General features: G+C 41.3%; 1 protein-coding gene and 1 non-coding gene across 2 annotated transcripts in view; both read right to left on the bottom strand.

The window, feature by feature from the left end:
• The window catches only part of PHEX (phosphate regulating endopeptidase homolog X-linked), a 185936-nt gene extending 160446 nt beyond the window's left edge, over window positions 1–25490 (bottom strand). The window contains exons 1-3 of the mRNA XM_036439857.2: window positions 24744–25490; window positions 18894–18962; window positions 12573–12734 (exon numbers count right to left, since the gene is read on the bottom strand). Coding sequence (XP_036295750.1) covers window positions 12573–12734; window positions 18894–18962; window positions 24744–24861 — 349 coding nt within the window. The 5' untranslated portion in view covers window positions 24862–25490. The remainder of the gene's footprint in view (window positions 1–12572; window positions 12735–18893; window positions 18963–24743) is intronic.
• LOC118720281 lies at window positions 141–270 on the bottom strand. The gene has a single exon (XR_004988381.1). It is a non-coding gene; the product is annotated as a small nucleolar RNA SNORA11 (small nucleolar RNA).
• Window positions 25491–26506: the final 1016 nt, after the last annotated feature.

The raw sequence follows: 26506 nt of genomic DNA, 5'->3' as shown, positions 1-26506 counted from the left end.
TTGGGCACTTGAAATGTGGTTGGTCCATCAAAAGGTTCTTCCACACAGAGATGTGTTGCAAGTGTAAGACGAGTATCGGATTTCAAAGACTTAGTAGGAAAGAAAGGATGTAAAATGCTTTGTGAGTAATTTTTTTTTTTATATGTAGGGCATAATATCACAGGAAGGTCACGGGTATCCTGCCATCCGTGAGGACTAAGCCCGAGTTGCTGTTGGATGTGTTCATGACAAAGGAGCCATTCTTCGGGCGCTCTGCTCTCTCCATATCCACGTGAGTGATTTTTTTTTTTATATTGATTGTGTGAATGAAAGTATTTTGGATATGTCAGGTTAGATAAAATAAGTAATTTGAGCTGTTTCCTGTTTATTTTTTTTTAATGTGGTTATTAGGAAATATGTGAAATAACATGTCTCTTGCTTTTGTGACTCACATTTCTCTTGGACAAGACTGCTCTGGAAGGTGCCTTTATAGTTCACCGGCTGTGTGGATCTAAGGGAATTACTTGAGTCCTTTAAGCCTCAGCTTCCAAAGCTATAAAATGGGATAAACCACCTTCCTAGGTTTTAGGGTTTTAACCAGGCACTGAGGGTCAACCCGTGAGAATTCTAATCCTAGCTCCATTATCTATCAGCTGTGTGATCCCGGGCTGGTTATTGTACTGCTCGGTGCCTTTATTTCCTCATTTGCAAAATGTGGATAAGTCTAATATACGTTAGGCTTATTGAGAGTTCCATTTAGAGTTCAACAAATTGTAACTAAGACTATTATTCAATAAGGGCATGTCTATAAAGGGCCTCGCCTGTTAAGCCCTACTCTGTGTGATACACAAACTTACGAATTTTCTTTGGAATCTACTAAAGGCCCACTTCACAATAATGAGTAGAAATTCCACCATTAGTAGTAAATTGGGAGAGAAATGAGAATTTTGCCCCATTGTAAAGATGCTCAACCCATATATAACTTCAAGTTGCAGTTGAAAAGTTGTCAGAATTGAGGGTGAGGGCATAGCTAAAGACATCTCATTAGCGAGCTTGGAAGTGCAAAGATAAAATTTCCAATTCAATCTTGCCATGCATTTTCATGTGCAACCAACTTTTTAATTGTCCTAATGCCTGAATTTTGCCACTGGCCAATCAGGAGTATAGTCAAGGTAAATAATTGACCCTGTTCATTTCTCTAAGATGCAGGTTTCAAGGCCCAAGAAATCTGAGTCCTCTTGTTTCTGGTATGAAATCTGGGTGACGCTTGGAAACTCCTGCAAAAATCCCATATTCTCAGCTCCGTTATTATTCTAGCTTCTGGCAACCAACAGCAAGAATGGGGCCCTAGACCGAGGGGTCTCAGGTTCGATTCCTGTCAAGGGCAGATACCTTGGTTGCAGGCTCCTCCCCGGCCAGGCCCTGGTTGGGGCTCGTGCAAGAGGCAAGCAATCGATGTATTTCTCTCACATTGATATTTCTTTCTGTCTTTCCCTCCCTCTAAAAAAAAAAAAAAATCAACGGAAAAATATCCTTGCATGTGGATTAAAAAAAAAAGAAGAATACATGAGGACTTGGAGGAGCTTCGGGAGTCATTACACCAAAGCTCAGGTGCATTTGCCTCTGAATTGTTACCACCAGAGCCAGCTAGGATTTTTCTTCCCTTTCCAAACAGTCCTCCCTTTTCAGGGAGTGGCTAAAAACAGGTCGCCCTTCTACTAGATTTATTGGAGTGATCACTTTATAAGGTATATTAATGTCTAATTGTTATGCTGTATACCTGAAACTAATATAATGTTGTATGGCAACTAGAATTGAAAAATAAATTTAAAAAAAATATGCAATCCCTCTGAACATCTGCAAAGTAAAATACACTTATACACACCAACCATGCAAAATAAGGCCTGGGTGTAGGCAGGCCGAGAAGTGTCACTGTATGAGTATATACATCTTTCTCAGGGCGCACATATCCTGTGTTATTAGTCATGTAAAAGAATTTATATTTAGTTAAAAGAACTGAAAATCGGTTGGCAATCTTTTTAAAAAAAAAATAATATATTTTTTTATTGACTTTGGACAAGAAGGGAGAGGGACAGAGAGATAGAAACATCAATGATGAGAGAAAATCATTGATCGGCTGCCTCCTGCATGCCCTACATTGGGGATCAAGCCCACAACCGAGGTGTGTGCCCTGATGGGAATTGAACCATGACCTCCTGGTTCATAGGACACTCAACCACTGGGCCAGGGCCAGTTGGCAATCTTCTAAAGTAAAATATCTCTTTCTTCCCACAACATTCAAGCTAACTAGTGGGAAATTTTTCATAATGTATTGCAATAGTTATGCTACAAAAATGCCCCCTCATCTATTTTTCCAATCTTTTTCTTCAGTCAATATTCCCATGCATAGTATATCTAGGCTGTCACTCCACTTTCAGCAACCTCAGCATTCTCTGTTGCAAGGCAAAAGTCTCACAAATGGATGTTGACATTCTTCACCCGCCCATCTCACTCCTGTCATTTCTCACCAACAGCCCCGCTCATTCCTTCCTTCCAACAAAGCCAAGTTATACTGATTTGATCTTCTCCTTGGAACTTGACTCACAGAACTTCCAATTTCATAATCCCTTTCATGCCCCTACCCTTTCAAGCTCAACCAAGAGTCCCTACCTTCAAGATGAGCAAGCTCTTTCACATACCACATAACATGTACTTATGCATAAAAACTCTACTTGGTATATTATTATTTTTAATCATGTGCACTGTTTGCAAATATTTGTAATTATACCACAACAAAAACTGTACCATCTCTAGTTGGGCACAGGCATGTGGTAATACTCAGTAATTTCATCTATAAATATATTTATTCCGTGGTATAGGTAATCCCATAAAGCTTGCACTTAATCAGTTCAAGCCTTGGCAAAAACCTCCAAACACAAATCTGGTTCCATTTAATATCCTTACAAACACAAATTAACTGTCAGTAATGTGCTCATTATCCAGGGATTCTAGACAGTGGACTATTCCAAGATGGGTATGAGCGGACCCATGGGGCCATATAATAGCCAACTCCACTCAAAACACCTAGTAAAACAGGATATAGCAAAAGGCTGGAATTAAATAAAACTATACCTTCATAAAGGTTTGCCCCAGCAATCCTTAGGTGGGGGGGGGGGTCTTAATCTTATTTGTGCCATACATCCCATGGGCAGGCACTTAAAACCTACAGACCATTCTCAGAATAATGTTTCTAAGTGCATAAGAAAAGGAACACAGATTGATAAAGGAAACCAGTTATTCGGGAACAGTTAACAACCCAGTTGTTTTCCTATTTGACATCATGCTTGTGACACTTCATTAACTCATTAAATAAGATCCAGCATTGGGTCTAGCCACTATTATGATTTTGAAGTGGTGATGTATGTAAATATCTTAAGATACCTGTAACATCTGCATGAAGAGAGAAAAATAACTGCAATAACAAAGTGACAGCTAATAATATCAGAGTTTGTTGCCTCAGTTCATAATTAAAGAAAATGCTAAAGTTCCATCAAAGGTTAGTAAAAATAATGGTGCATTTTTCCCCATGTAAGTTCCTGAATTCTATCAAGAGCCCTCTTGAGGGGTTATGGGCCTGAGTTAAGGATCCCCTAGGAATGAGGAAAGAAAGGGGCAGAGGTGTAACTGTTTTAACGGCATCTTGAGAGGACCTACAGCAGCCTACAATGACCACCCTTCTTTTCCCTGATTCCCCTTTCCTCTTTTTTCTTTTTCCGTAGGAGTGATTTAAAACTCACATTCCCCAATGACTGTGTGTCTGACCAATTCAATTATCAAGACCTTGCAGGATGCAAGGTAACGGCCATGGTCTGTCAATAAAAGCTGGGAATACACACAAATGCCATAACCTATTGTTTTCCCTCCTACACCTGCCATTTTCAGGACCAGCTGCCTTATATACAGGTATGTGATACTTTTGCAAATAATAATAATAATAATAAATAAATAAATAGGTCACAATATTTTACTCTAGGAATGCTTTAAAGTGTTTTTTGGTTTTGGTTTTTTTGTTTTATAAATTCAAGTTACAGTTTTTATTTGGCTTTGAAACTAACCTTTCTTAAGCAACTATTTTGTGCCACGTGCTTTTAAAGCATTAATTCAAGCCTCATAAAGTTAACAATAATAACAGATGCTAAGCATTGAACTCTGTGCAGAAGATATTCAGCCCATCTCTGTCAATTCGTCCAACAGTGTAACCAGAGAAGAAACTGAGGCGCACAGGGAAGTGGTTTGCCCACTGTCGCGTAGCCAGTAAGTGGCAGAGCCCCAATTTTTTTTTTAGAGACTAAACTGGAACACCATCCATTGAGTTCTGATTTCCCTTGTTGTAACTTATACAAGACCACAGCACCAGGGAGTCTTGAAGCCCTGGGAGGACTCTAAACTGGCTCACTGTCCTCCACTCCTGAGGCCTAGAACGCAGAGAACAACTAACAATTATCCTTCCCCTCCTATCAAGGCCAAGCTCTGGTTGGTTATATCTCAGGACTTCTCTGGGAGAGCATGCAGAATCCCAGGTACAGGAGTAGAGAAAGAAATGAATGTCATCCTTAATGAGATAGTTCAGCTGCTGGATCAACCCTTACCTACAGCCCACTAGACATTTTGGTTACATAGCCAGCAAATTTTTCTTATTGTTTAAGCCAGTTTGAGTAGGCATTTTTGTCCTTTGTGACTGAAAGCAATTGGTGCTCAGTAAATAATCTTTAGTCCACAAATTAGTTAATATGGTCACAATGCTGTGCATTTCTATCTGTTTAAAGTGAATGCATTCCCCTCAAGTTAAAGAGCATGCTCAGAATGGATGCAATGAATAGATCTGGTTCTTATCAAGCACAACCAACTTACTTGTAATATTAACCGTTATGACAGAAGAGCTACATAAAATCCATCTGGCTAAGATCAGATCTTAAAATCAAATGCTTGGAGCATATAAGTCAAAAACACACAAGAAGAAAACCTAAAATGCCAACTGCAAAAACTACTAGAACGCCAACCACTGTGGAGAACAGTGTGGAGTTTCCTCAAAAAACTGAAAATGGAACTCCCATTTGACCCAGTAATCCCACTCCTAGGAATATATCCCAAAAAGCTAGAAACACCAATCAGAAAGGATATATGCACCCCTATGTTCATAGCAGCACAATTTACAAAAGCTAGGATTTGGAAACAGCCTAGGTGCCCGTCAGCAGATGATTGGATCCAAAAACTATGGTACATCTACACAATGGAATATTATGCTGCCATAAAAAAGAAGGAATTCTCATCATTTGCAGCAACCTGGATGAAGATGGAGAACATCATGCTGAGTGAAACAAGCCAGTCAATGAAAGAGAAACACCACATGACCTTCCTCATTTATGGATAATAAAGAACATTATAAACGGATGAACCAAAAGATAGATATAGAGATAGTAAAGCAACAACCAGACTGTCAAATTACAGGGGAAGGGGAGGGAGATCTGGGGTAGATAAGAGATCAACCGAAGGACTTGTATACATGCATATAAGTACAACCAATGGACACAAAACTCTGGGGAGGGAGGGCATCTATTTTTGGGGCGGGGGGGGCAATGGTATATGTACACAGATAATAATTTAGTAAAATAAAAAAACACTACTAGAACGCAATCTTTTACACATGGTAGCCATTCTCGTGGCCTCTTTACTTCCTTCAGCCAGTAGAAAGAGAATATATCTTAAAGCTACATGAACATTCTTCACAGTCTTCAGGAAGAAATTCATTTCTATATTTGAAGTGAATATCTCCTAACACTTTTAAAATTTGACAACTTCTTTCCCCTTCCTCACACTCCATGCATCCCCAACCCCACCCAAACTCAAATGGTGTATGAAAGATTAGTAAAAATGTAAACAACAAGAAAAATCTTTCCGAGTAAAATCATTTCATTTGACATTCTGAAAGTCCTCTATTCAGGCCCAAATCTTCACGCAGGACCCTCCCTCTGTGCATACAGGGGTGATGGTGACATGTGTATAATCTAGCCATTTTGCTTCCTATGTGGCTACGTGAAAAAGAGCCAGCATGGTCAGAAACATGGAAACCTTCTCTGAGTGGGCACACCCAGTCTACATAGCAGATTCACTGAGGCTTGCAGGGCCTGAGTTTTCACCGGGAATAAAAAGCCCGCCACCATGGCCCCACTGCATCCCTATCTTGATTTTTCCAATCTGATATCATTTATTTCAAAAAACTTAATGATATCAAGGCTCAGATTGGTACATCATTACATTATGTTCATAGTATGAGGAAGATGCTATCATTAACTGTATCTTCAATAATCTGATCTTCCTAATTATCAATTCACTTTACCGGAGCTGAACTGAAGTTTTCTCTTATCTGTAAAAGTTGGTTAGGATTATTTGTAGGGGGAGAAAAGAATATAGAGGGTTATTTAATTATGAGAATCATTTGGATCTCAACCGGCAAGTATTTACACATAAATAGCTGATCTATGAATCACAATCATCTTTCTCTGCTCATTAATGCATAGACCCTGCTTCGCTTTATTGTTCCACTGATGCTGTCTGTGCTTGAACATAATAATATACTGCATTTCTTTACAAAATACTGGCAAAGATTGTTATTCCATAATAGAGATGAGCTGGCCCTACCTTGAGTCATCTGTCTTCTGTTTGACACAAGTGCTCTGTCTCACTCATTGCCTCATGTTTCATAAGTGCACATTTGCAACATTTTCATCTGCTCATTCATAAGCAATGCGTGCTGTGTCATCTCCATGGTCACATAAAGACAAATTTGGGAGGTTTTGTAGGAAGGAAATTTTAAGACATTTAAACACATGACTATATTCAACCTTTTTTAAATAAAATCCTGCTTCTTGAAAAGAAATTATTTTATTTTCAAAGTAGAAATCTGAGTCTGATATGCCATTTAAAGGGAAAATATCACAAAGCCAGGTTACTGACTTCAATAGAGGGCAATTTTTCATCAGCCAGGTCTGTCAAATCCATTTTATTTCACAAATTGGATAGCCATATCTGTGTGTTCTCTATCAGACATAAGAAAATGGTTTTCTTTTGATTGGTAGTATTGCATTTTATTTTTGGATATTCTCTTTATCGAGGGTGAGGAAAATATCTATAGACAGTATTCATATTTTTGAAAGCACATGATATTTACAAAGGATAAGACCAGAATAATACTTAAGGGTTTTATAGACATTACTTTGTGAGACTCAGAACTATCTTTGAGATAAAACTGAGGAGCAAAGGACAAATATTTATTGAGGACTTGCTATATGAAAGGAACCAGACTGGATAATTTATATGGGTCATCTCCTTTAGTACACAAACCCCATGAATTGGGTATTGTTATCTCTACTTGAAAGATAAGAAAACTTGAGCTAGCTGAGATAAGTAATTGACCAAAAGTGACACAGAAAAGAAATGAAAGGGAACCAGGATTCAAATCCAGCTCTGTGGCTTCAAAACTCATGCTCTGAGTAGTTTATAGTAAGGAGGGAAAAATCTGCAAACAACCTAAGTGGCATCATAGGAATTGCTTAATCAGGGGTGGGAAATGTTCAGACTGTGGGCCATATAAGGCCTGCAAAATCATTTAGTCTGGTCCTGCCAAGGCATTAGGGATTAACTAATTAAATATTTGACCAAATATAGCAGGTTAAATTTTTTTATATATTTTATTGACTTTTTACAGAGAGGAAGGAAGAGAGATAGAGAGCTAGAAACGTCGATGAGAGAGAAACATTGACCAGCTGCCTCTTGCATACCCCCTACCGGGGATGTGCCCGCAACCTATGTACATGCCCTTGACCGGAATTGAACCTGGGACCTTTCAGTCCGCGGACTGACGCTCTACCACTGAGCTAAACCGGTTTCGGCTAGCAGGTTAATTTTTAAACTACTGATTTTGCATAGCCCACGAATGATGCTATATCCAGATGGCCCCTGGCAGAAAAATGGTCCCCACCCCTGGCTTAAATAAACTGTAATCCTATATAATAAAAGGCTAATACGCAAATCAACCGAACAGCAGAATGACCGGTCGCTATGATGCACACTGACCACCAGAGGGAAGACGCTTAACATAGAAGCTGCCCCCTGGTGGTCAGTGCACTTCCACAGTGGGAGTGCTGTTCAGCCAGAAGCAAGGCTCACAGCTGGTGAGCACAGCAGCAGTGGTGGGAGCCTCTCCAGGGAATGGGCCAAAGCCGTCAGCCAGACATCCCCCAAGGGCTCTCAGACTGCGAAAGGGCACAGGCTGAGCTGAGGGACACCCTCCCCCAAGTGCACAGAATTTTGTGCACTGGGCGTCTAGTGTATCCATAAAAGGCAATCGTGGCAAATGATGCTATAGATCTATTTTTATTGACATGAAAAGATGTTAACATGTAAACATCAAGTAAAAAGAGATTATAAAGAGAACATATTATATGATTCCTTGTAAATTACACATATAATTTTATATGTATATTTGCAGTTAAAAAATTATAGCTAGGTGATGGGATTTTATGTTTATTCTTATTATTCATTTATAGTTGGTGTACATTGAGCTTCTATTGCCTGGATGCTTGGATGAATGGGCAGATACAGTGAGAAATATATAGATACATAGATATAGAATATATAAAGATATATAGATAGAATTTAAAGATCTAGTGTTTAAAAAATAAGATTGCAGCCAAAACCAGTTTGGCTCAATAGATAAGAGCATCGGCCTGCAGACTGAAGGGTCCCGGGTTTGATTCTAGTTAAGGGCATGTACCTTGGTTGCGGGCACATCTCCAGTGGGGGGTGTGAAGGAGGCAGCTGATCAATGTCTCTCTCTCATCAATGTTTCTGGCTCTCTATCCCTCTCTGTAAAAAATGTTTCTAACTCTCTATTCCTCTCTGTAAAAAAATCAATAAAATATTTTTTAAAAATAATAAGATTGCAGCCACATCTGATATTTGAAAAGCTCTATTATACACTTTAAGAATACTCATGTGCAACATACTTGCAAGAGTTCAGAAAAATATATCTATGTCTACCTGTATATCAATATCTATACATTTATAGACATTTTCTCACTATATATAAATGCATTGATATAAACAGTGAAAAAAATACTATCTGCTCATTTATAAAGACAATGACAGAATATTATGATAAAGCAAATATAGAAAAATGGCAGCAATCAGGGAATCTGGGTGAAGAGTATATTGGAGTTCCTTGTGTTTTCTTTCAACTTTTCTGTAAATGTGAATTACCTCACAGTTTAAAAGTTTAAAAAAGTAATATGCATTTTATATTTCAAACACATGGTCTGGTACAAGATTATACCAATTTAAAAAGAGAAACTACTCCACCACTTGATCTTCTTATTGGCACTTGAAACGAGCCTGTGATCAATCTTTTAATTCACCCTTTACAGTGCTTGTCACAAGAATAACTTGCAATTTATTTGGTTGTCTTCCCCAGAGCGTAGACATATATGGGAAGCCTCCCATTTTGTTTCACAAGGCCAGCACAATTTTAATAACAGAATGTGACAGACCTAGCACATAAAAATCCATGGACCAACGTGAATCATAAATATAGACACACATGTAGAAAACAAATACTAGCTTATTCAAGTCTAATAATTCCTTAAAAGAAAATAATAAATCATTCATAGATAGGGTTCATTTCAAGATTATAAAGTAGGGTCAACATGAGAAAATCTAAAGAATTTAAGAGATATTTCATCTGACTTTCTTGATATATAGTGAAGAGAGGTTTTTCTTTAGCAACTCCTTTTTGTAAACTAGGAATAACTGAACACAATAAAGACTACCTATTACTATATATATATATATTTGAGGGGGAATACTAGAGACATTACTACCCAAGCTAGGAAGAAGAAAAATATACCTATTGTCATTGCTATTATTCAACTGTTTTGGAGGCTCTAGCCAACATAGTAAAAGGAAATTATAATTACTTCTTAATTTTATGATAACCTCTCTAAAAAATCCCAAAGAAGCCACAAAAAGCTATTAATTAATAAGACTGTTTTAATCAGGTCCAATACAGTATATCAAAGCTTTATGCCAGACATTGCAAGTTGGCAAACTTTTTCCATAAGGGTCAGAGAGTAAATATTTTAGTGTTTGAAGGCCATATGGTCTCTGTAGCAACTATTCAACTCCGTCATGAAAAAGCAGCCATAGATAATACAAAAATGAATGGATGCATCTGTCTTCCAATAAAACTTTATTTACAAAAACAGGCAATGGGCCGGATCTGGTCCACTGGCCACAGTTTGCTGACCCCTGTTTTATACCACACAAAAAAAAAGTTGATAGAGAAAAGTTATCATCTCAAACAGCAAAACAATATATAAAGACTTAGAAATTACTTTCTAAAGAGCGATTCAACTATATGAATCAAAAAATTAAACTGTGAATACTCTTTCAACATAACAAGTCCATTTCTGGGAATTTATACTAAAGGTATGTTTAGGGAAGGACATAAAGATGTGTACCTATGGATATTTATTATACTGCTATTTGTAATGAGAAAAAAATATCCCTGACATAATCCATGTCTATGAAAATACATCATTTTTAAAGGTGACAGAATAGTATGCATATCAGCTAATTTTTAAGTATAAGGGTGTGTGATGGTTATGCATATGTAATCACACATGAAAAAAATCCTGGAAAGATATATGCCCAACTAGTGGCCTGGTGCATGAAATTCATGCAGGGGAGGGGGCTGTTACCCTCTCCAATTTGGGATCTTTTAGGGGATGTCCAACTGCCAGTTTAGGACCAATCCCACAGGGGTCAGACATCCCTCTCAGAATCCAGGATCTCTGGCTCCTAACTGCTCACCTGCCTGCCAGCCTAATATCCCCCTAACCACTCCCCTGCCAGCTTGATTGACGCCTAACTTCTCCCCTGCTGGCCCGATCACCTCTAATTGCTCTCCCTTGCCAGCCCAATTGCCCCCAACTGCCTTTCCCTACCAGCCTGATCACCCACAACTGCCCTCTGCTGCCACGACCTGCCTCTTCTGCCGGGACTCACCTCCTCCATGTGAGGCAGTAGAGATGCTGGGACCGGCCTCCTCCAAGCCACATGGAGCCACAGAACCCCCAGGCCTCACTGCATGGAGCAACCACTGGGCCCCAGCTCTGCTGTGTGCACAGCCATCTTGTGGCAGCCATCTCTTGGCAACCATCTTGTGATGACGTCACACGTGAGGGCCACCTAGGCTTTTATTAGTATAGATAGTATGGGAATTCCAACTGTTGGGTTGGGTTAAACCTCTGACATTCTTGAAAAATCCTCATTTATAATTTATGATGACTAAGTTTGGCTCTCTTAATAGAAAATGTAAGTTCTATGATTTTGTTTTAAATCTTTATTGTTGAAAGTATGACACAGGTCCTCCCCCCACAATAAACCTCTTCCAGCCTGCTCCTGTCCTCCCCTCCAGACCCTCACCACCCTATTGTCTGTATCCACACGTTATGCATACAAGTTCATTGGTTGATTTCTTCCTGCACACCCTCCCCTGTCTACATGATTTATATCTAGTGACATTTGAGCACATTTTCCCTTACAATTGACAACAGTTATTTATTTTTCCATGTTTTGGTTATAGTATATCTATAAATGGATACATATTTGACTTTCCTGTATTTAAAATCTTGGAAAAAAGGAGTTGGGGAAGAAAGAAAAATAATGATCCCTGTAAGTGCTCAGAAATTCTTTATAGGTGTAAATGAACACAAGTTATATGACATAACTGTTACCACAAAGAGGGGGGGAAAACATTATATTTCCCTTCTCAAAACACGGAACTTACCTGGCTTTGAAATCTACCAATTTCCCTCCTGAAGTAGCGGTCTCCAATAGCTCAGAATAAAAATTAGATCCAGTGCAAACAGAAGATCCTCTAGTTAAAGATATTTTCAACTTCTGAAGGGTGTGTGCACACACACCTATGTGAGTATGTGTATGTACGCACATGTAAGTATGTGTGTGTGATCTTGTCATTGCTAGAGAGGCCATGGGAGAAAAGACAGTCTCCCCAGAGCCAAGTTAGAAGTTAACAGGAACAATATGACAAACACAAGGTCATCCAGAGTTCTCAAAAGTGATGTCAAAAAACTATGAGGTGTTAAGTATATTTTGTAAGCCATAAAAATCTAGGACACAATGAGCAAGTGATAAAGTTTGCTCTGAACACAACAAATAAATACATTGATATAACGTGGTTTGCATTGTTTGCATTAACTATTCCTTTGCTCCCAGTCTCAATCAGATGCTATTTGTCCTTCAGCAGCAGAAATTACTACTGTGAAACATGAACATAATGAATTAAGCTTGGGTTGAGAACGGTGAGATTGGAATTCCACAACTTTCCTTTCAATCTTCCATTTTTAAAAATCTGGAACATGAATTCAGTATAGCTAAAAAGTGAATAAAATTATGTTTTTCTTGTCAAATACTGATCTCTGTAAAGTGCATCACCATCCCCAATAGAAACTTACCCTTCAACTTGAGGTCCACATTATGTCTCAGCCAAGGATAAACCCCGTAGCTTGGCATATCTTCAGGAATTGGATTGCTGTTTATCCAGCCATCACAAGCAAACCGGAAGAAATTATCACAAGGGTCCACAGATGGATTTACTTTACTCAAGATGGCAGCAGCTATTTAAAAAGAAAATCATAGGGTTAATGACAATCACTGAATGCTGTGTATTGGCCTCTTCCAAATTAAACAATGATTTCCTAGCAACCAGTTCCCAAGCCTTAGCTTTTACATTTCCCCTTATGTGACTCCCTGAATCAACTGCACCATACCAAATTACTGCATTCAGAGTGTGTGGGTGAAAAGTTTCGTATTACTGTTATTGGGTTTTGCAGGAACACCCCTAACAATCTGTGGGACACAGGACAGGCGTACAGATGGAGTAGGTGCTAAATTGCTTGCAAAGTTGCTTGGGACATTTCCTTCCGGCCCGCTCATCCTTCTGCTAGGTGACTTTGCCCCTCTTCCCATCAAGCAATAGGATCGATTTCTCCTGCTTTGAACCTGGGCTGGCCTTCTGGCTTGCTTTGACCAATAGAATGTGGCATAATAACTTTCCACAAATTTATAAGCTAGGTCTTAAGAATCCCTGCATGTTGCATGTGAACTCTCTTTGAATGGAACCCTGAGACTGTCCTTTGAAGAAGCCTCCTGGAGGTGAGACCACGTGGAGAAGAACCAAGCCAGCACCAACTGCCAGATATGCTGCCAGATATGCGACTGAGGCCTTCGTGCACCTTCTAGGTCACGTGACCCTTCAGGTGAATGCAATTTTATGAATGAGCCTAAGCCAGTGGTTCTCAACCTTCCTAATGCCGCGACCCTTTAATACAGTTCCTCATGTTGTGGTGACCCCCAACCATAAAATTATTTTCATTACTACTTCACAACTGTAATTTTGCTATTGTTAGTGGGTCGTAATGTAAATATCTGTGCTTTCCGATGGTCTTAGGCTCTACAGCAGCGGTTCTCAACCTGTGGGTCGTAACCAGATTGAGAACCGCTAGCAGGGTCGCCTGAGACCATCAGAAAAAACAGATGTTTACATTACGATTCATTAACAGTAGCAAAATTACAGTTATGAAGTAGTAACAAAAATAATTTTATGGTTGGGGGGTCACCACAACATGAGAAACTGTATTAAAGGGTTGCGGCATTAGGAAGGTTGGGAACCACTGGCCTAGGCAGTAACAGTTGAGCAACCCTCACCAAACCCCCAGAACCATGAAAAATATTAAGTCACTCTTATTCCAGGCCTCTCAAGTTGGTTTGTTCCACAACGAAGGCTAATTAAAACAGAGGCCCACGTGTTACATCTAAATATTTAAAATACTAGAGGCCAAATGCAGGAAATTGATGCAAGGGGCTCTCACCCCACCACCACTGCGGTGGCCGCCTCTGGAAGGATGTCCAGTCTAATTAGCATATTATGTTTTATTATTATAGATATATTTATAATACACCTTCATAAAGACCTGGAAGGCCAAGTATGAATTTGAACCCTTTGGCATTCAGGGCAGCTCTCAGAGTAATGAACCCCTCTTAAGAGGCCAACATGGTCCTTGAAAGGGGGCTTGGGGCTCTCTAGCAGTGAGCTCTGGGTTGTGGAAGGATGCTAACTTGGCCCTTTAAGACTCCTTGGGTACAGAGCAAGGCCAAGTGGGCATTCTACATGAGGGACCCAAGGCAGGGGTCTCTCTTACCCAGGTCTAGGAGCAGAACCGAGTATTCGTGTAGTAAGTTAACAGAAACACAAAATAGACTGATGCCTAATTTTTTTCCCCTCTTTCATAAGCCCACACACAATTACATATGACATATAGCCGATAGGTTGGAAGTTTGTGCAAATGTAAATGTTTCCATGAGCTTTAAAAACAATCTTTCATTACAAAATGAGAAGGTTCCAATATTCCCAACATTGAACTCCGACGCTCTTCCAATTGGCATACAATTGCTGACTACCACTCTAGAACAGAGAGATCCACCAACAAATTTTTTTTAAGACAGCTAATATTTTAATGACATTGGAAAGATGACATCCTGAGTAGTTTTCATACTCTCATTAATGCCAGAATACATTTCTGTTCAAAGTAATTAAAACCCAGTGAGTTTTCAGCTAACTGTGAATTAATTGCCCCCAAAAGTATAATCTACATACATTTAGATACATGTTAGTTTGGCCACATGTGTGGTTCCTCCAGGTTTGAAAGTAAGGCTAGGTATTTCTCTTGCCTAGACTTTCTATGAAATTTTCAAACAGCTTTTTGTCTTCAAATAAAGCAAATAATATACAAACATCCTCATTTCTATAGGACTTCAAAATTCCTCCCATTTTCAACCTCCCCCAAAAAAAGAACAAAGCAAAAAAAAATGTCATTAATCCTATGGTTTAGAAGTTTGATAAATTTTAAATTGGCTTAACATTTTCATCTTTCAGAATTCAGTTGTATCCAATTACATTTTTACTTACTGCTACTATATTATTATTATTTAACATTCAAATATGCTAGGACACACAAAATCTTCATTTCAGTTTCTATTTAGTTATACTGGCTGTGCAGCCAGAGAATGAACCTTCTATGGGACACCTCAGGGTCACTGAACATACAAGTTTCAGTCCCACACAATATTTACACTCACACACAGGAACCCCACACACACATTTTTTTATTGTTTTTTCCAAAAAGCCTTATTGTTTCCATTTGGTCCAATGCATGGAGGGGGCTGCAGGGTGGTTAAAGGAATGGCTAGTAGTTTCGGGGAGAGGCCCAGGCAAAAGCGAGGCCCCAGGGGGACACGGGGACCCCCTCACAGGACTCTGGGCTCCACAGGCTCCCAGTGGTGCCTGAGGGTGAGCCTTTGGGAGAAGCCTGGGGGCCGCAGCCTGCACAGCGGGTCAGGTGGGCCCATCTCCTGGAGGAGTCCCACCTGCTCACCCAGGAAGCGCTTCTCCAGGAGGTCACAGAGCGGAGGATCTGCGCGTGCGCGGGCGGAACCAGGGCCTGCAGCTCCCAGAGGGCCTGGCTCGGGTTCCTCTCCAAGGCCAAGGCCAAGGCCAAGGCGGCCTCCATGGGGCCTGAGTGGTGCCCACTCACTGTGGGAGGCCCCAGCACGTCCTGGAGAGCATGTGGCCACCGCGCTGGCTTTACATCTCTAAGAGATGCTCAGCGCCCTCGCACTTCTAGTCCACCAGCTCCTGGAAGAAGTGGCCAGAGGCTGGAAGAACAGGCGTCCCTGGGTCTGTTCCGTCCTAACACTGTAGAAGCTAGAAGCAGAGACAGATCCGGGGCCACCGAGGGCCCTCACACATTTTCATTCACACAGCACACTGCTTTCTGGATGCCTCCAACCCATCTCCTCAGTATTCATGCAGGTACCTAGAAAAACTGCAAGGTCAGCTCCAACCTCAGCCCTGCTAGAAAGTGAAGGAATATATCACTCACTGAACTTGGAACCGAGCCCGGTGAATGGGGAAACTCTTGCTTCAGCCTCTCAATTCATCAGTCACATTTCCCAGCTGGGCACAGAGCTGCATTTTGAGAAGGGGAACTGGGTCTTCAAATTTCAAGGGACCATAGTTGTCAAGACACCAAAACTCCTTTCCCCCGACTCAGCTTCATGGAGAAAACCCAGAATCTTTTTTTTTTAATAATAATTATTATTATACATTTACAGACACATAAGTATCTATATGATGATGAAGGAAATCTGTGCTGTGTGCTCTCTCAAGTCATCTATAATAAAAAAAGCATAATATGCTAATTACACCAGACAGCCAAACGAACGACTTTCCAGACGACCTTCAGGACAAAGCCATGGTTGCCAGGGTCTCTCGTTGTATATAAGGTGAAATGTTAAGTGGTTATTGTAGTAGAGATTGAGTGACCACCCCATATACCAGGCTGAGTTTGTAAGTTTAATCAGGGCTCAAGAAAGAGGGGGAGAGTGGTGGTAGCAATAATAATAATAATAATAATAATAAATATTAGGCATTTCCTCTGAGCCAGGAACTAGGCTAGCCCTCTCCAGGCAGTATGGCATCATCACAAACTCCAGAGCCAGACCACCTGGGTTTAAATGCCAGAAATACAATGCAGTAGCTATGTAACCTCAGGCAGGTTACTTAACCTTAGTTTCCTCATCTGTAAAATGGGACCATAACAACACCCCATTGGATTTTCAAGAAAATTAAATGAGTAAACATATGTCAAGTGTTTAGAACAGTGCCAAGGACACTGCCAAATAATACAGTTGCCAGGTAAAATACAAGATGCCTAGTGAAATTTGAATTTCAAATAAATGACCAAGTCTATAGTATACCAATTGTTCTACGGGTCATACTTCTGCAAAAAAAAAAAAAAAAAAAAAAAGTAGTGTTTGTACGTGTGCAATTCAAATTTAACTGAGCATCCGCAATGTGCCTGTAGCTAAATCTGGCAGCCACACATACAAATTTTTAGTACTATAATTCCACGAACACTTATCTGAAACTTGAGGCCAGATGTTTCAGAGCTCATAGATTTTCACATTTTAGAAAAGTAACACAGTGCATATACCACAGATTATATAACGCCTCCAGCAACAGCTGGAATGGCAGTCCTGAAACAAGCACATGCAGAATTCTATTGGGGATGTATACATATTCTCATACGGGGGAAACAAAGTCTAAAACAGCCTCCCATAAGTTAGGATCCAGTTTTGCCACCACCGGAGTTGAGTTCAGGTCCAGTCTCGCCAACTGAGAATCACCATGCTCTCTGGGTTTGGGGTTAAGGATGTGGAATTGTGGTTCTGGAATACTACTACCACCATCGTTTTCTCCTATTCTCGCTGGCATGGTAAGTGAAAACTGTTCCTCCCACTTTACAGATGGTGAAAACTGAGACTTAGGGTGTCTGTGTACTTAGCTCAAGATCATGTGGCTTTTAAGAGGCCACTTTATGCTTAAGTTTAAACCCAGGCCAGGCTGTTTGCCCTTATACACTATCATTAACTTACCCGTTTCTTCATTCCACTTCCCTTGCATTCCTCCACCACTTCTGATTTTGAAAGACCAGTTAAGTAGGAGGAAATAGAAAAGGAGAAGAGGCCGAAACCGGTTTGGCTCAGTGGTAGAGCGTTGGCTTGGGGACTGAAAAGTCCCAGGTTCGATTCCGGTCAAGGGCATGTACGTTGGTTGCGGGCACATCCCCGGTAGGGGGTGTGCAAGAGGCAGCTGGTCGATGTTACTCTCTCATCGACGTTTCTAGCTCTCTATCTCTGTAAAAAGTCAATAAATTAAAAAAAAAAAAAAGTGAGGAGACACAAAGCGCACGCACACACAGCACCTGTCGGCTCATGCAGACACACGCATACACAGGCACGCGCACAGCACCCGTTGGCGCACGTAGACGCACGCACACGGCATGCACAGACACAGGCACGCACATGGCACCTATCGGCGCACGTAGACGCACACAAGCACACGGCACCCGTAGGCGTAAGCAGTCGCACACACGCACATGCACGCACGCACACAGCACCCATTGGCTTACACAGACGCACGCACGTAAACGCACGCGGCACCCATTGGCACACATAGACGCACGCACACGCATTCATGACAACGTACGCAGACGCATGCACACCGCCACTGTCGGCGCACGCAGAAACACGCACAATTTATATCAAGTTGAGGCCATAGGAACGTCAATGGTCTCCGTCTTTGGGCCTTACAGAGAGGCCATTCAGCTTTCCAAGCCCCTTTCTGTTTCCTTATACGGGAATACCTTGGGGGTTTTCTTTATTGCTCTTTTTTATTAAATTTATTGGGGTGACACCGGTTAATAAGATTATATATCGTTCTCAAGTGTTTTATTGCGTTTTTGCTTTATTGCTCTTCACAGGTATTGCTTTTTTTTTTTTTTTTTTTTTACAAACTTAAGGCAGGACCCTCCACCCAGGCAAAAAGATTACAACTCATTTTATTGCAATACTCCATTTTATTGTGGAGGTCTGGGACCGAAATCGCCATATCTGACTGCTGCAAAGACTTAGAATACTGCACAGTTGTTTTTTGTTTTTTGTTTTGTTTTGTTTTGTTTTTTCAAGGAAAACAGGAAACCTGCTCTCCACAACTTCACACCAAGATTTGAAAGGAAACTTAAAATTTCATCAAAATTGCATTTCATACTTTGCAAACCTCAAGCAAACAGGATACTAAAAATACCACCTGTTTTCTCTTCCAGTCCCCAAGGTACCATAATTATAACTTGACACAGGACGGGAAACTGACTTACCAGCTTCAATGCATTCTGGCTTCAGGCAGTACTCCTGTTTAGCTTGGAGATGTAAGAAACCTTGACTCACTGAAAAAACAAGACGAAAATAAAGAAATGACTGCTTGAAGCAGATCACCATCAGGTAACCCACCACCAGGCACATATACAAGGCATTTGATAGCAGTTCATCCTTCTCAGTATTGACGCGGAACTGAAAAATCCAGTTGGCTCAGTATCACAGAGCCAGACTCGGGTCATTAGCGAAGTAACCTTGGTGAGACTTCTGGTTGCTCTGAAATTCAGTTCTCTCAAACATAAGATGATTGGGCACAATTAGACCAGTGCTTCTCAGAATGGGGTCCCCTGAGCAGTGGCAACAGCATCACCGGGAAATTTGTTAGAAATGCAAATTACCAAGCCCTGCGGTCCTTCAAAATCAGAAACTCTGAGGTGGGGCCCAGCCATCTGCATTTCACCAAGGCCTCCAGGGGATTCTGATGCAGGCTCTTGTTTAAGAAGTACTGGGCTCACCCTAACTGGTATGGTTCAGTGGATAGAGCATCGGCCTGCGGACTGAAGGATCCCAGGTTCAATTCCGGTCAAGGGCATGTACCTTGCTTGCAGGCACATCTCCAGTGGGGGGTGTGCAGGAGGCAGCTGATTGGTGTTTCTCTCTCATCGATGTTTCTATCTCTCTTCCTTCCTCTTTGTAAGAAAAAAAATCAATAAAACAAAAAAGAACTGAGTGAAGGAAGGAAGGAAGGAAGGAAGGAAGGAAGGAAGGAAGGAAGAAAAAGGAAGGAAGGAAGGAAGGAAGGAAGGAAGGAAGGAAGGAAGGAAGGAAGGAAGGAAGGAAGGAAGGAAAGAAGGAAGGAAGGAAGGAAGGAAGGAAGGAAGGAAGGAAGGAAGGAAGGAAGGAAGGAAGGAAGGACGAACTACTGGGCTAGAAGATCTCTCAAGTCTCTTCCATCTCCTATTATCTATTATTTAAGTCTCATAATTTTACTCTGTTGTTTACAACTACATTCTGGTTTTAGTGATGGGAAAATTGAAACATGTCATTGGGAACAAATCCTGAGCGGAAGGAGAAAGCTAGCATGTGTGGCATTTAGAGTTCTGGATCTTAGCAACACCATCCATATAGATGAGGCCCAAGGGGGAGGAAGGTACTATATATTATATATAACTCAGCCATCTAGCAAGAGAGCCATTATTTGCCTGCTTTGTACCCCACACCCCCTCCTCCCTCCAGACCCAGCCTCGCTACTAGACATGCAGCTCCATGGACCAAGCTTCCAACTACTCCCACCAAAACAAAGCGGAACAAAAACCACCGCAAGATGGAAGCGGCTTTCCACCAATTGCTCACTTTCCCCCATCTGGTGCAACCTTGTCTGAACGGATCTCTGCGGGAGTACAGAAGCGTACCCATTTGTAAACTCCAGCTAGCACCTGGGCACTAGCAGATGTGAGCTCAGATTTCAAAAATAGTTTTGGTAGCCGAAGAACTTGTGGCGAATTCACTATCACTGGGCTCTGGGGGCGGAAATAAGGAATCATTTGGAGATGTGGCTGTGGGGAGATGCAGGTTGGGGGGTGGGGGTGGGGGCTCTTCATGGCATCCTCAACTGAGAAGCAGAATCCAAAAGTGTGGCCGTGTCTATATTTCTGCTAGAGATGTACGTCACGTGCCAGCATGTCAATCTGGTTGGTTTATTTATTTGCCTTTTTGTCTGTGTGTTTTCTGTTTTATTTATTAACCTGCATTCTGAGAGGAGCCAGCTTTTTCTTTGTTCATATCTCTGCTGCCATCCTCCAAACAGCCTTTTTACCTATTACCCTGCAGATTCAATAAACGGCCTATGAAATAACTCAGGCCTGCTTTTAAGAAATGAAGTATTGCGCCGAAACTGGTTTGGCTCAGTGGTAGAGCATCGGTCTACTGACTAAAAGGTCCCAGATTCGATTCCGGTCAGGGGCATGTACCTGAGTTGCGGGCACATCCCCAGTAGGGGGTGTGCAAGAGGCAGCTGGTGGATGTTTCTCTCTCATCGTCATTTCTAGCTATCTCTCTCCCTTCCTCTCTGTAAAAAATCAATAAAATATATATATATTTTTTTAAAAGAAATGAAGTATTGCTGAAACCGGTTTGGCTTAGTGGATAGAGCTTCAGCCTGCAGACCGAAGAGTCCCAGGTTCGATTCCAGTCAAAAGCATGTACCTTGGTTGCGGGCACATCCCCATTGCGGGGTGTGCAGGAGGCGGCTGATCAATGTTTCTAGCTCTAGCTCTCTCCCTTCCTCTCTGTAAAAAATCAATAAAATATATTTTTTTTAAAGGAAATGAAGTGTTGTAGCATAAAGATGCGTTTTGATTTATTTAAAAAGCAAAGGAAAAAAGTAGTTAGGTAAAAATATATCTGTGCAGTCTAAAACTTGGTACCAAATATTTCAATGTGCCTGAGTGCTAGAACCATGGAGGACATTTGCTCTTTCGTCCACTTCCATATGTTTTCCAAATGTTCTTTAATGAGCATGTGTGGTTTTTTTATAATGGAAAAATAAAATTATTGCAAATAAGATTTTATGGTTCTGGACAATACCTTCTTGATACTAGCCTTGTTTGTTTTTTTAATACCTCAGCATTTCTTTCTTTTTCTTTTTTTAATATATTTTATTGATTTTTTTACAGAGAGGAAGAGAAAGGGATACAGAAAAACATCGATGAGAGAGAAACATCAATCAGCTGCCTCCTGCACACCCCCCACCGGGGATGTGCCCGCAACCAAGGTACATGCCCTTGACCGGAATCAGAGCTGGGACCCCTCAGTCAGCAGGCCGACACTCTATCCACTGAGCCAAACTGGTTTCGGTGATACTAGCCTTGTTTTATTTTAAATATATATATATTTTATTTCATAGAGGAAGGGAGAGGGAGAGGGAGAGGGAGAGAGAAACATCAATGATGAGAGAAAGTCATTGATTGGCTGGCTCCTGCACACTCCACAATGGGGGTTCAACCCACCACCTGGGCGTGTGCCCTGACCTGGAATCAAGTTGTGACCTGGTTCACAGGTCAATGCTCAAACACTGAGCATGCCAGCCGGGCATATGACTGAGTTTGAACAGGCAGAAGAATATACCACAAAGTCATACTAGAAGTATCTTGAAGAGTTGAAGACCTTATCCAGAATATTGTCAAAAAGAGAATTGCCTGGCCTTAACCAGTTTGGCTCAGTGGATAGAGCATCAGCCTGCAGACTGAAAGATCCCAGGTTTGATCCAGTCAAGGGCATGTACCTTGGTTGCGGGCACATCCCCAGTAGGGGGGGTGCAGGAGGCAGCTGATGGATGTTTCTCTCATCGATGTTTCTAACTCTCTCTTTCTCTCCCTTTCTCTCTGTAAAAAAATCAATAAAACATATATTTCAAAAATAATGCAGATCCTGATTCAGTAGGTCTGGGTGGGTAGGGTCCAGGCTTGACAAGTGATGCTGATCCTGTTGGTCCACAGACCACACTTTGAGAAGCAAAAGTGTAGAATGGCTACACCCTTACTCTCTAACATCATTAGAGCTCCTCTTAAGATTCCTGGTGAGAACCAGGTTATTGGGTACACTAGAAAGTTCTTTTTCTTTAAATATATTTTATTGATTTTTTTACAGAGAGAAAGAGAGAGGGATAGGGAGCTAGAAACATCAATGAGAGAGAATCATCGATCAGCTGCCTCCTGCACACCCCCCACTGGGGACGTGCCCACAACCAAGGCACATGCCCTTGACCGGAATCAAACCTGGGACCTTTCAGTCGCAGGCCGACGCTCTATCCACTGAGCCAAACCAGTTTCGGCTAGAAAGTTCTTTTTTTTTTTTTTTTTTTTTCTATTGGTTGCAGAGCTCCTTATGAGTAAGGAGGTCTGTATATAATGGCTTGGTGAATTTAACTGTGCTCTAAAAACTTGAGTGCTGATTCCAAAGAATCATGTTCTCTCAAAGAACAAAAATTTGCTGCCATCAAAAGTATTCCAGCCCTGCCGAAACCAGTTTGGCTCAGTGGTAGAGTGTTGGTCTGTGGACTGAAAGGTCCCAGGTTCGATTCCGGTCAGGGGCATGTACATTGGTTGCAGGCACATCCCCGGTGGGGGGTGTGCAGGAGGCGGCTGGTCGATGTTTCTCTCTCATCGACGTCTCTGGCTCTCTATCTCTCTCCCTTCCTCTCTGTAAAAATCAATATAATATATATATTTTTAAAAAAGTATTCCAGCCCTAACCAGTTTGGCTCAGTGACTAGAGCGTCAGCCTGCAGACTCAAGGGTCCCAGGTTCAATCCGGTCAAGGGCATGTACCTTGGTTGCAGGCACATCCCCAGTGGGGGGTTGTGCAGGAGACAGCTGATTGATGTTTCTCTCTCATCGATGTTTCTAACTCTCTATCCCTCTCCCTTCCTCTCTGTAAAAATAAAAAAAAATGCAGTTTTTGAAGAGTACTCCAACTAATATGCTTTAGCCTCAGTATGTAATCATAACAATGGAATTTCAAAAAAGTTTCAAGAGGCAGTAATATTCAAAAAAGTACATATTTTTACATAAACAATCATCATTTGGATTTTTAAGTTGGGAGTGTTTTCAAAACACAAATAGTCTAACTTTGTGGTCACTTCCTACACAGCATGCAGTCCCTTGGCCTGCCCATATCATTTTTCCTCCAGTTTTGGATTTCAGGATAGGACACTTGCCCAAGATCCAAAAGCCAAGAGATCGCATAATAGTTTTTGAGAGCCACAAATTTGGTCGCAAGAGTAGATTTCACTGTCCCAGAAAGCAATAAAAGCCACCTCATTCCCTATATTTTCAGCCACAGCAAAGATGGAAACATGGCTTGCTCATTTTAGCAAAGTTTTCAACCACACAACCCTCACTCTTTTCAAGTTTAATTACTGGCTTCCCCGTGCCAAAATAAACATGGCCTCCTGCAGCCTGTATGTGCCAAGGAATGTTTCCAGGCATGCTACATTTCAAACTGCACCTAGAGTCTGCTAAGTATAGAGCTTGGTCCTATACGACATTCAAGCTAATGGTATGGGCTGTCTGAGCAAAATACAAAGGCTGATAGGCAAGAGTTCAGAAGGCCTATAGTCTTTAATGCATTTCATTCTTTGTTATAGGAATATGTTTTTATCATCTTATAGTCTCCCTGGAAACCTTCTTCTCACCAAGAGTTAACATAATTCAATCCTAACACCTTTCAAATCTTGGAAGGAAACCTCTGTTTTCCTTCACGTTCTTTTTAAAAATCTCATAGAAAGGTGAAGTTAAAATGTTATCCCACCGGGGTCCCTGGATAAGAAAGGAAGAATATCATTTAGAGGTGAAAGGAAGAATATCATTTAGAGGTGCATTCATAAAAACTAATTTGTATTTTGTGAGTTAAATGTTATGATTCACCCAGGCAAACATTGACAGAAATCAAACGGAAAGGAATTCCAGCATGGTTTTGATCACAGTGTAATGCTCTCCTCGCCAAACAAATAAAAGTATCTGCCTATGAATTCATAAACATTCATTTGCTGCTAAATGCAATGCAGAAAGACAATATTTGCCCCGTGCCAGCCAATCCTCCAGCCACTAGGAAGCCACTCTCTATCCACTTCACATCCTGGGCTACGCACCGAGTGCTTGCGAGTATTTATTTATGTAGCCTCCTAAAGAGAAGGCTCCCACGATTTGCATATTTAATAGAAACCAAGGATGCATCATCTACCAATACAAGCACACAGCCCTCCACCTGCATCCTGAGGAGTCTGACAGCATCCAGTCCAGAGACGTTGCCCCGCATTCGCCCAGCTCCCTGGCCTCCAGTGCCCCACTTACCTAGAAAGAGGATGGTGCCCAGCACCAGGGTGCTACCGATGAACACGGCCAGGGCAATCCGAGTGCCTCTGTTGGCCGATTTCCCAGCCTCCATGCTGCTCCCCGTCTCTGCTTCCATCGGAAGGGATGTGGAGCCCAGGCCAGGAGAGAGTCGCCGTGTGTGGTTTGTTGGCCGGTCTCAAGAGTCTCTTAGATGTTGGCATCCAAAAGTTCTCTTGCTCTTGTACGAATGGACAGCTGTGAAAGGTCCTATCAGGAAACAGCCCCTCACCAGCCCTTCTCGAATAGTTCTTCACACAAATGAAGTCCAAGAAACCCAAAACATGGGTTGTCCCGGCTCTCCCCACCCTGACCAGACAAAATAAACAGTGGTTGCTTTATCTCGGTGTGCTCCCACCAGCAAAGTCCCCCTCCACCGATTGTTTGGCAGGCTCTTCTCTCAGGCGTTCCGGGTGTACATGTTTTACTATGTTGCTGAACAGATGTTTTAGCTATTTAAACGTATAGTCACTTGGGGAGGAAAAACCAATTGTCTTTATCAAAACTGGATTTGCGTCAAGCTCTCCCCCTGACCATGACAAGTTAGGTAGCAAGGAATTCTCCAGACCCACTGCAAGATTGCAACAATTCACGTCATCCTTTGCGCAATAGTCACCCTGCTCGCCTGAAATTGTCTTCATCAAAGATGTGCTTGCAGGGAGCAAGTCGGTTTTTAAAGCCTTCTAAGAGTTCCTGGGATATCCTGGAGCATTTTATTTTGGGAACTCTGTGCATGACCACATGTGCCAAAAATCAGAGTCAGAGTCCAGTGCAATGCAAAGTAGCAATTAAGACAACCTACAGAGGCTGATGGTTTGGACCGGAACATTTTTTTTAAGGAGGAAAAAAAAGCACACCGTCTGGGTAGTGCTAAGAATTGTACAAATGACAGGTAAGTTTTCAAATTAAGTATATGATGGTAAAAAAAAAAAAAAAAAAAAAAAAAAAAATTCTTTTTCCTGCATCGTTTGATGAAAAGTGTCCCCCATGTATTTTTACTCTAGTCCCACAGAGGCAGGCATTAGTTACTATGTTTTTGTGTGTGTGTGTATTTTTAAATATATTTTTATTGATTTCAGAGAAGAAGGGAGAGGGAGAGAGAGAAACATCAATAATGAGAGAGAATCATCGATCAGCTGCCTCCTGCACGCCCCCAACTGGAATCGAACCCGGGACCCTTAAGTCCACAGGCCGATGTTCCATCCACTGAGCCAAACCAGCTAGGGCGATTACTATGTTTTTATGTTTACATAAAGCACCCATTTTAGCAGATTCCCCAGGATGAATTCAGAGGCAATTGGTTTCACTGGAAAGACTGATTAATGAGTGGATATTTGGTTTCTTTGAATATGCTAACGTTATAAAAATCTGCTTTCTTCATGGAAAAGGGCAACCAATATTCCAATGCTATTGAAATGATATGCATTTTATGATCTGATTATGGGGGTGGGCAAAAGTAGGTCTATAGTCGTGTGTATACAAAACAGAATTTATTCTTGTATTACTTACTAGTGCACTATTTATTATTATTAATAACCTACTTTTGCCCACCCCTGTATATAGATATCATTTTTTTCATTTTTAAATATATATTTATTGTTGCTAGTATTATAGTTATCTCCCATTTCCCCCTCCCACCCTCCTCCCAACCTATACCCACTGCCTCCCAGGTCTTTACTACCCTATTGTCGTGTCCATGGGCTATGCATATCCTATATAATAAA

Source organism: Pipistrellus kuhlii, unplaced genomic scaffold (genome assembly GCF_014108245.1).
Source record: "Pipistrellus kuhlii isolate mPipKuh1 unplaced genomic scaffold, mPipKuh1.p scaffold_m20_p_16, whole genome shotgun sequence".
Lineage (NCBI taxonomy): Eukaryota > Metazoa > Chordata > Mammalia > Chiroptera > Vespertilionidae > Pipistrellus > Pipistrellus kuhlii.
Note: the sequence above shows the minus strand (reverse complement) of the source record. Positions and strands in the feature narration are given on the sequence as shown.